Consider the following 11,408-nt stretch of genomic DNA (forward strand, 5'->3'; position numbering starts at 1 on the left):
CGAACACTTTTTCAGTGCGTTAAGTGAGTATAGACAACACAAGTATGCAAATTGATAGCTTTATACAAAATAAGAAATTGAAAATGGCAATTTATACATGCACAGTAGGCCAATGGAATCACTTAAACAACGATATTACAATACTTGACTTATTTGACATACAATATCGGTCACTCTATATAAATCGGGCTTACAACGGTGATTTGGAAGTAAGTGTTTATTAAGATTACATCGGTAGTTTAGAGGTACGTGTTAATTAAGATTACACCGGTAATTTAGAGGTACGTGTTAATTAAGATTACACCGGTGGTTTGGAGGCACATGTTAATCAAGATTACAGCGATGGTTTCGAGGTACAAATGTAAGTGTTTATTAAGATTACAGCGGTGGTTTCGAGGCACGTGTTAATTAAGATTACACCGGTGGTTTGGAGGTACGTGGAAACTCAGATATTAATACGGGAAATTTGTGCTAAAAGGAAACCATACATAAATTTATCATAGTTAATAATTTCATAATAACAGGAAAATAATACAGCAATATATTTCATTGTGGCCATCAATCAATGTCAGAACTTTTTGAAGGTGGCCCCGAGATCTGTTCGCGTGTATGACACGGACGTGCATGCATATCTGTCCATTCTTTGGCTCTCAGCGCGAACTCCGGCTCCTGATGATTCGAATCTGCCATAAGACTGCTAACGGCAAGAAGGACTGAAAAGAAAACAGATGTACCACACCGTCAATATATATAAAATCAAACAACAAAGAAACCAGAATTACCACACCGTCAATATATATATAATCAAACAACAAAGAAAACAGGTGTACCACACCGTCAATATATATACAAAATCAAACAACAAAGAAAACAGGTGTACCACACCGTCAATATATACAAAATTAAACAACAAAGACAACAGGTGTATCACACGGTCAATATATATAAAATCAAACAACAAAGAAAACAGGTGTACCACACCGTCAATATATACAAAATCAAACAACAAAGAAATCAGAATTACCACACCGTCAATATATATAAAATCAAACAACAAAGAAACCAGAATTACCACACCGTCAATATATATAAAATCAAACAACAAAGAAAACAGGTGTACCACACCGTCAATATATACAAAATCAAACAACAAAGACAACATGTGTATCACACCGTCAATATATATAAAATCAAACAACAAAGAAAACAGGTGTACCACACCGTCAATATATACAAAATTAAACAACAAATAAAACAGGTGTACCACACCGTCAATATATACAAAATCAAACAACAAAGACAACATGTGTACCACACCGTCAATATATATACAAAATCAAACAACAAAGAATCCAGATTTACCACACCGTTAATACATACAAAATCAAACAACAAAGAAAACAGGTGTACCACACCGTTAATACATACAAAACCAAACAACAAAGAAACCAGGTGTACCACACCGTCAATATATACAAGACCAAACAAGGGAAACAGGTGTACGATACTGTCAATATATACAAAATCAAATAACAAAGAAAACAGGTCTACCACACCGTCAATAAATACAAAATCAAGCAACAAAGAAAACAGGTGTACCACACCGTCAATATATACAAGACCAAACAACGAAGGACACAGGTGTACCACACCGTCAATATACATTGTGTATACAAAATCAAGTAACCAAGGAAACAGTTGTGTGTCATACCGTCACTGTCCGCCAGTATACACAAAATCAAACAATAAGGATTTAAAGGTGTTATTACCTTGTGTAATCAAAGAACCCGGAAGTTTTCCAATAACAGTCCGAATGTGATATCGGCAATAAAAATAAGGAACAAACGAATTTGTTTCGGTAATTATGTGAATGTATCATTCAAGACTGGCTAACCGGTGACATAGGTGCTCCAATTGGGAAACATTTTACTTCACTTTAATTAAAATCAATCCAGAACTTATATTTGTGGCAGTTCGCGGCTATTAAATTTCGTACAACACCACCTTGAAAACCTTTCTACACATGTATATATATATATAAATATTCGCTTGGTATATTTTTTCGGGTTATATCTAATGACCACAAATGTAGCGAAATTAAATCCACGTGAATATTACCGACATTACTGTACCGCGCTTATTTTTTCCCAATTTCTCTCCCGAAAATTCTTCAAAATCACCAAGTATCCAGCACAGTGGGCTGGTGCATGCTTGACCAGTGATGTTTGTACCGCTCATATAATGATGATAATTGTTTCACGGAGAGACAGTATTCTTAACTTAGAAAAACTCAAACAACTGGGAATCAAACACAAAAGACTTACCTGTACTGATTGTAAATGTCGATAGCCACTTGGAATGCAGAAGGTCCATACAAATCTCGCCATCTATGATGTGTCGATGATAGATTTTGGTTTCAAACTTCACCTTTTAGATTTTAAGGATATAGGATTATGTTGCAACCGATAAAAAATGTTAAAACGGTATACATGTAATTAAAAGTACAATCTCTACATGATTACTCAGCGTTCTTAAGGAAGAGATATTCGATGTTTTTACTATTTGTGCATGGCTGGATTTTATCTGTATATTTAAAACTATAATTAAGATTATCACAAACTCATTCCTTCTATAAACATATTTTTGTCAGTTTCCTAGCAGTAAGTTTGAGTGTTTTTGTGTGTGTGTGTTTTTGTTTTGTTTTGTTGTTGTTTTTTTTCATAACCCAACAATGTACAAAATAAACAATGTAAAATAACTTTTATTCCGATTTCCCGAATACCAAATTGGTAAAATCTTTACATTGTTACTTGAACCACACAATACACAACTACGTATACAGATAATGTATAAAACCGTGATTCGGATACTAGCCAGGACTCGAACTGCCCAGCCTATATATATATCATTTACTCTTATATCTATATTTATGTACCAATATTTCATCTATTTATTTAGATAGTAACACACCGCACCCCACTGTTTTAAGGCTGATAACCTTTATTATGGTCTTTATTTTGAATTTAGTAATCCTTAGAATCGTTTCAATGCTATTGGTCACACGTGTATGATAATCAAACGTTATTCGTAATGTAGCAAGAGGGAGCTGTAAATTACTTTAGGAAAAGAATAAAAGGTTAATAGCCTTGCAGTAAGCAGGGTAGAAAATAAAATGGGAAGCGTTATATAAAGGATCCACTATATGGACGGGGCCTGTCGAAACGCATACAATGAGCATTTATCACAGAAAACGTTTGCTTTATTCATCGTTTCATTTAGAAGCCATTAAAGCATTATTAAAAATGCAGATTCGTTTTAATAGCATTCAGAAACCAACAAACTAGTGCAGTGCCATGTTAACAAAACCAATTCAGTAGTCCACCCTCAGAAATGTAATGTCCCTAGCTTGGCAAACGCCGCAGTATTCTTCTTTTCAACAGGTTTCTCCTCAACTTCACTGAATAATGTACAGTCATTGGTGTACAAGTTTATCTTCTTTCAGACGACTTCACCTCTCATTGACGAAGAGCTGGTTTCTGTCAAATCCTGCTCAGCAGTTACAGCAGAACATGCATACAGTTTGGTCCATTCTTTCGCTATGTCTGTGAACTTTTCGTGATCGTTTAGGTAAATTTCGGCAATTTCCGGCACAAAGGGATCGTGGGGATTTGGATCTGCTATTAGAGAACTTACTGACAACAACACTGAAAAAAGATCAAAATAGATAAAAAAATTAGCTCGGTATTAGTTTTGTACTTTGGTTTATAATGCTGATTTGTGAGCTATATTTACCAAATATTGTTAATGTACACTCATAATTGTGAGTAACGACTCATACGTTGTCTGATTTTATTATATAATTACTTGCTGTTCTGATCAAAAGTTCATTCACACTCCCAACTATGACAGAAAATTTGAAGGGAATTGATGGCGAGGAGACATCGACCACGCCACATGGGGGAAAATCATTCCGGCTAACAATCTCTATGTATACAATTATCTATGATTATTTTTACTGAAATTGTTTCTATTTTTTGAAACCATTTGCATTTAGGTTTTCCTGCTATTCATCTCAATCAAAATGGACAATATCAACCTTGCATCAAATATTTTGCGGCAATGTAATGAGACGTTACTTGTCTGATCCCTTTTGTAAATATTTGTGAAATAGAATATTTTCAAATTATACTTGATATGAAATACAAAAATATAGTATGAGGTTGTATAACACTACCCACCTGTGCTAACTGTAATGGCCGCTGACCATTTGGATCTCAGGATGTCCATACAGATTTGGCCATTAACGCTGATGTTTGGGTGGTAGATCTTGGTTTCGAACTTTACCTTGTGTTATTTACATGTTAAAGTGTTAAAGCAAAGACGCATCATTAAGCAACATCTAACTACAATTTATATTTGTGTAACTGATACTAAGGTGATGTTGTTTAAACTAAAGCCTTAAGTTAAGTATTCTAGATTAGTAAGCTATATAAAAATAACTGAATTAACTAGAAAATTCCACAAAGGTAGACTCCGCAAAGTGAGATAATCATGCATATGAAGAATGAGATACTAGTAAGCATGCAGTTTTACCTGTGGTGGTTTGAATGGATACTCGGCTGGAAATCTGATGTCTAGAACAAAGGAGCCTCCAGCATAGGGTGTTTCTTCCTTCATATCAAACATTTAATTTACTGTCAACATGTGTCGAATCAATGTACATTTAAAATTATTTATATATATATACAAATTAGATATGAAAATGATTCGTCAGTTTTTGTAAGATTACATGTAGGAGTATGCAAAATTGAAAAGAGGCTGTCTCTCTGAAAGACACCGAAGCGAGCTATATTTTTATTTAGTATGACTGAATTGTTTGTTAAAAACACGGGTCAATCCTCATTCGTTACAAAGAAAGTGTATGGAAACTATGATATTCAATAAATGTACAATTATTTTAATATTTAAGAACATGAAAATAATTAATAGCACCCCTGACGAGTCCTAGAAGGACTACCAGCTGTATGATGCAAGTTGATATTCATTATTTGTCATGCACTCTATTACTGAATTCATATTGAAATTTATCATTCAATTGTGTGTTTTGTACAATAATTTTCATTCGTTACTAACTAAAACTACAGTATACATTACTGTTTCTCAGAATAAGTCTCAAGTATTCTTAATTTGGAATGGTGAACTGAATACAAATGGTCTTTATTTAGCAAGCTAAGATTGAATTCAATCAAACAGCATCCGTTCTTCTCTAACATATACTATAAATCAGTTAGTATTCGCGAATACTTCATTTCGCTCAAGTACCTCTTCAGACATAATAGCGAATACATGATTTCGCGAACGCTGATCCAAAAATGATGAGCTATTTTAGGCATGTACTGATATGTAGATAACAGACAGCGTCATACTTTGTTTATGTGAGTCCTGTGAATATACCAGGAAAGTTATGTGATTCAGTCATGTTATACGTATAGGTCATTGCATGGCTTTCGAGTACTAAGGCGAAGACGGGGTGTAATAAGCCCCGAGTGACACAATAACTGACTTAATGAATACGTCTTGCGTCGAACAAACTGAAAGATTGGGTGGGGGGAAATGCTTTGTCAGTCCCCATACTCATCTTCTTCCTTGTTTTCTCTAAAATTTACCTGTACGAGTATTACTCAGTACCAGGGAATCTTGGCTCAACACTTACAACACTGTCATTATGCATCCTAAACGACACAAAAGATATTTCTCATGTGGAGTGAATTTCTGTTTTAGTGCTATTTCAACATAAAATAAAACGAAAGGTTAAGGAAAATTCTATTGTATGAAACGTTTGGATTACTATCCAGATCCGGTGTCTGGAAAGGTAAGGAGTGTCTGTTGAAGGATTAGAACAAAAGACGAGAAACAACGTGTTCAGAAGCTAGAGAGAGGCAGAAAATTACTACATTTTCAGTGTAATTTTCAAGATGTGCCAAAGATACAGGATACTGAAATCATTTTCATTCGTAAGGAATTATCAATCCCTTAGGAATTCCAGTACTTCCCCTCTGTATCTTTTTTTTTTTTTTTAATGTTGCAATTTTATATAAGGAAACGGCTCCTGAATATCATAAACTCTTCCATGAAATATTATTTTAAATTTAGAAATCATCATTTTCAATTATGTTTTTTATCCTTTCATCTGTATAAACATCATCATTACTTCTTTAAAAAAAATAAAAATCCATACCCTTAGAGGTGTCCCAAAAACATTATACCGTCGTTTTACAGAATTTCGTGTATTGTTCTTCAGTTTAGTTTGGAGTAATCCTTCAAAAAAAGAGCTGCAAGAGTTATTTCATATATTAATGATACTTTAACTCCAACCACCACTATTTAAGAGTGTGAAATGGATGCTTTTTGTCTTCATTTTTATAATTGAAGAAAATGTGTAATCTTTAAAGCAAACTTCATTTACCTATGTTAGCCAGGTTTTAACCAGTACTAGCCGTTCTTTAATTTAAATATGCTATGTACAGCAGCCTTGTTAGGTAGGGGCTGCCCAATCACCTGCTCTCTGGCCTGTATCCTGTGATACATATTATGGTTACATCTGGTTTTACATCTCGTTTAAATCATTAACATATTTATTTTATACTTACACCTAATTTTGCCTAATTAATTTTCTACAGAGAGTTTGTTAGGTAGGGGCTACCCAATCTCCTGCTCTCTTGTCTGTATCCTGTGATATTGCTTATTATCAAACTAATTTATGCAATGCACACTTTTGTTCCAAATTGTTATTATGAAGACATTATTATTTTATTTCAAAATATCAATTTAATTATAAACAACTGCCAAAAAGCTTGTTTGGTAGCGGCTTCCCAATCACCCGCTGTCTGGTCTGTATTTTAGTTGTGGTATTACTTTTTACATTATGTTTTGGTAATTGACATATTTGTTCTTTATTCTTATGAAGATTTATTATAACGTACTAGTCATCTTAATTATTGGCAGGTTATTTATGTATCTTATTTCTAAGTGTTGTCTTATAAAGTATTAATGTGATGTAATTGTTGTAACTTGTATATATGTGTCTTTTAAAGGGCCGTATTGAAAACGAGACGAAAGTTTAAATATGTCACCCTGTCAAGATAAAAGAATTTATCATTAGTATATCTTAACCCGCTACTTATTGATTAAGAAAAATTAAAATGTTAATATTGAATATCTTCCCATTCTTACAGCACTTGTTACTACAGTCCATTGCACACACACCATTTCATGGTCATGTAATCACGATTGGCCACAACAGGGAGTTGTTTTTATTACCCATACGTTTCCATTGAAGGTAGGAAGTATACAGAAAATGCTGTTATTGTATGAACATGATTACAGGCTGGCTCACGCATAATAGTACAAAACCTACGAATGTGACCGCACTACTTGCTTTTATGTTTGAAGATTGAGGTGGATTGTGTTCAAGGTAACTAACAGACATTAAAAACTCTCCATTGATTCACAATGTCTGGAAGACGGCAGGTCTTCAATAAGCCAGACTTGTTTGTGCAGTGTTTAAAAACATTACGCTTCGTAGCGTGTTTAAATGATTATACTAATTATTAAGTTTACAGCAGTCGTCCCAACAGTAATGTCTTTTACGGTTTTCCTACTGGTTATTATGTATCTCAATAAAATAAATATTTTGCGTGTTATAAACTATGTTATTGGAATTGTTCTAGCACCTTTCCAACTCTATCAATTGTGGCACACGAGCTCGACCTCCGACCTATCGCTGTTTAGATATGAGTGTCATTTTATGAAATTATGGGGATATCGCTTATATATTCATTTATGTCATTATAATTCACAGCCGCAATGTGTATTTCGAATCGTGTAAATTATCACTTGTAAAATTATGTGATATATCTTAAATATCGTGAAATAATCACGTGTAAAATGATATGATATATCGTAAATATCGTGAAATTTACTCACCGGGCCAAGAAGTGATGCTTTCCAATGAAAAACTGAAAATAAAAATATGGGGGAAATAAATATATACATCATTCGGTTTTGATACACATTGCATCATATGTATGTGTTGAAAATTGCTACATGTGTACGATTCGCATCCATGTATGTATATGCAAAGCGATCCAGGTATTCATATCTCAGACGATTTGTCACTGTGATTATGTCACGATATCGGGGCGACCATCACTGTGCGATTGAAACGTTCTGTTTATGATTAATTGGAAAGTAAACGATGAATAATGAAAAAGAAATTGATTAATTATAATTTTCTGTTGAAATCAAATTGAAAGCTGTGTGATAATAATAGATAAATGCCTATGTGCTCTAGATCAACTATGTAATGATGAGAAAGTAAACTATAAGGGAACCGATACATGTTTTATTTTGTTTTTGTTTTTTGTTTGTTTGTTGGGGGGTTTTGGGTGGGTTTTTTAATGTTTTTCAACGTCCTTTTAATCAGATTAAACGTGTGTTGTGTTATGGAAGTGATTGCTAAAGTGAAAGGTAGTGAATGTATGGTTTATGTAATGAAATATAAAAAAAAGTGGATGTGACGCAGTGGTATAAGCTGCGGGTATTTCTCGCTAGGCGATTTGGTGCCGTAGATCGTGATTTCGAGGTAGTATCTGCCGTAGATCGTGATTTCGAGGTAGTATCATGGCAGGAGTCATTAAAAAGTCTACCTCCGTCATTTATGTTACTATGTTATAAATCATACTATTTAACAAACTTGTTTCGACAAATTTGAGGGCAGTTTATGTAATATCTCTAGTAGGTTTCAACTAACCTCATTCTTCTGGTTAAGTATTGATAACATAAACAACCAATCCCCGAGTTTAGTCCGTGAACACATCTACCACATACTATACCCAAAGTCCTATGGGAAACAACTCGAAAACGAACTGTCATTATTGATCACGAGTTACAACAAAAAGAGTAGGAGGGGGAATGTAAATAAATTCGATAAAATAATTTGTGCTTTAAATACGTTTTGTAGTTAATTCTTGAATTTACAATAGTTACGAGTGGTTCGATCACATTTGAAACTACTGTTGTGTTAAGTATTATTGATTGATCCGATTGAAGTGTTGCGTAAGTGTTGAAGTGTGTTTGTGACAGAACACTTTATAAATTGGGAAGTATATATCAGTCCGATTAGGTTGTAAGTGAGCGGAAGGGGAAAAGAACGTATATCTAGATCAAATCCAGTTAATGACATATTCTTAAAGTGATCGCTGGTAAATCATAAATTAGTTGGTAACATTATAGCCTTGTAATAAAGCGAGACAAAATAAATGATTGAGGTGGCTTACGGTCATCATTGACAAGGCTTGCTGAGCAGTTCTCTGGCGGGTCCCGCGTCATCAATAGCAGCTCCTACACGCCACATCGGGTGAGTTTTGATTAAATAAAACATCTGATGACATAGCGAGTTAAGAACATTTTTGACGTAGCATGCCGTTATCATATTACCTATTATCTAAAAATAAATACTTATCAACAAAGATTCTACAGGGTACTTAACAGGTAAGTTCTACGGTAAGTCATCTTTGTTACAAACTTTTGATCTTAGACCTTCATTAAAAATAAGGTCACTTAAATGTTTAAGGAAATATATTTCTCGCTCAAAATCAGAACGACACATGCACAATGAAAAAAGTGGTACAAATAAGTTTAAAAATATCAAATGGGTGATTTACAAAATACAAAATATAAGAACCTTTGTATACAATTTGAGAGTTACATCAGTGGAACCAATAAAAAAAACAGAAATGTGAAAAGCATAAGCTGTTCTGTCCTTCCAGGTCGCGTTGGTGGTAATAAGGTCCTATAGTATTGATACCCGTGAGGCAACGGAGGCAACTCAGAATAGTTCGAAGGAAATGTAAAAATCTGGAAGTGGAGGTGTAATAGTTCCATCTTCATTTTCTACTGATGATAGATATACACACTTTTTGTTGTTTTCATTTTTTATTTTTTGTTTCTTGTTTTTTCTCTCTCAAAAATCCAATAATCAAATTCGCCTTTTTCACTGTGCGTTTAGCACGCCTTATCAACACTTTAGCAACTGTTTAGGACCTTTATTTATTTCTTTTTTTCAATTTCAACCCTATTGGCCCCCATCAGCATTGCTGAATTCAAGATGGTCCAAACAGCTATATGGTACAGCTTGAATATTTGACATTTGGTGCAAATCATCTTCAAAAGTAATATTTACTAGTGTGACTTTTCGGCGAAGTTAGACTAAAGAACTTTGACGATACACAACGGTACTTAGAAACATTATTGATTGTGTACTATAATATGTGTTCCTGCTGTCCTTCCGATCACTTCCGCTCTAACCGAGATAGAACTTTGACCGGAATTAATCATCATTCTAACCGATATGTTAAACACAATTAATCGTTTATCAAAGGAATACGGACACTATCAATTTCAATTTATTGGAGCTGGAAATAAAACTGTATTTCATTTAAACATTTTGCTGATTTTACCGCAAATATGATATTTATCAGTTCAAACAAAGTGAACATATACTCGAAACATTATTTTTATTCTGACTTCATAACATTAGAAAATCTCATTTATTAGCAGTAGGTATATCAAAAATGTTTCTATAGACACCTAGAATAATATGTCATGTTACAAATCAAAATAGGTTTTTTTTAATATTAGGAATTGGTGGACACAACTGGAACAAAAACAAGAAATCTAATACAAGTAGGAGAGTGACACGTCTAATTACAGTAATTTGATAAATTGAGTTATTTCCTGTAAGACAGGATATTGTTTTCCTTTTGCATTAGCTGAAACAAAACTAGGAAAATATGGTATGCAATATAAAATATATTTACTCGCTATACAAAATAAGTATTCCCCTATAAGATCTCTTACGTTAGCAAATACTTTGTGAGCAGAACTAACATTATTTCCAAACAAAAAGGCCCTTCTCTACTTTAAATGTTTCCGTGTTCCTTCATTGAAGTGTTTACAATTCGTTTCATTATGACGGTTTACTAGTATAGATCACTAACTACTAATATATATAAATTAATCTGTTAGCTCCTATCAACAGCATCACAACTAAAATCAACAAGAGAAACGAGTTTACCTTCTTCAGTCGTTTTGTAGATGCCATTATGATCTCTCTGTAGCCACCAGTAAACAACCCATACACAAACCAGGACGTTGGCTATCGGGTATCCTCAACCTTCCTGTGTAAAGGATATCAGCCAAAAACTGTCTATCATGTAAAATATTATCCACATTTTTTACATAATCGGTTGAGAATGTGCAATCAATCACGAATGCTATTTATACAATATAGGACAGGTGTGTCAAGTCGCATGCTTTCCATGCTGTTGCACAATGCATGCACCACA

At 33.8% G+C, this 11,408-nt stretch overlaps 1 protein-coding gene across 2 annotated transcripts; it reads right to left on the reverse strand.

Annotated features, from left to right (window-relative positions):
- Positions 1-45: 45 nt before the first annotated feature.
- LOC117330366 (ubiquitin-conjugating enzyme E2-17 kDa-like) lies at positions 46-11,408 on the reverse strand. 2 transcript variants are annotated; one of them, XM_033888608.1, is made up of 6 exons: positions 11,138-11,400; positions 9,339-9,402; positions 7,987-8,018; positions 4,594-4,671; positions 2,325-2,427; positions 46-713 (listed from the first exon to the last, which is right to left on the reverse strand). In XM_033888608.1, the coding sequence occupies exons 1-6, from the start codon at positions 11,162-11,164 to the stop codon at positions 559-561; spliced, it is 459 nt and encodes a 152-aa protein (XP_033744499.1). In that variant the 5' UTR covers positions 11,165-11,400; the 3' UTR covers positions 46-558. The 2 variants fall into 2 exon arrangements, with proteins under 2 accessions (XP_033744499.1, XP_033744491.1); XM_033888600.1 differs by lacking the exons at positions 46-713; positions 2,325-2,427 and adding exons at positions 3,208-3,704; positions 4,239-4,344 and having other exon boundaries at positions 11,138-11,408.

This window comes from Pecten maximus, chromosome 1, assembly GCF_902652985.1.
Source record: "Pecten maximus chromosome 1, xPecMax1.1, whole genome shotgun sequence".
NCBI lineage: Eukaryota > Metazoa > Mollusca > Bivalvia > Pectinida > Pectinidae > Pecten > Pecten maximus.

Excerpts from the sequence above, each read along its gene's own strand:
- LOC117330366 (XM_033888600.1), bottom strand. The coding sequence starts at position 11,164 with ATGGCATCTACAAAACGACTGAAGAAG. Across the intron at positions 9,403-11,137 it reads CTACAAAACGACTGAAGAAG|GAGCTGCTATTGATGACGCG; the intron begins GTAAACTCGTTT and ends TGTGGCGTGTAG. Across the intron at positions 4,672-7,986 it reads AAGCATCACTTCTTGGCCCG|GAAGAAACACCCTATGCTGG; the intron begins GTGAGTAAATTT and ends TTTGATATGAAG.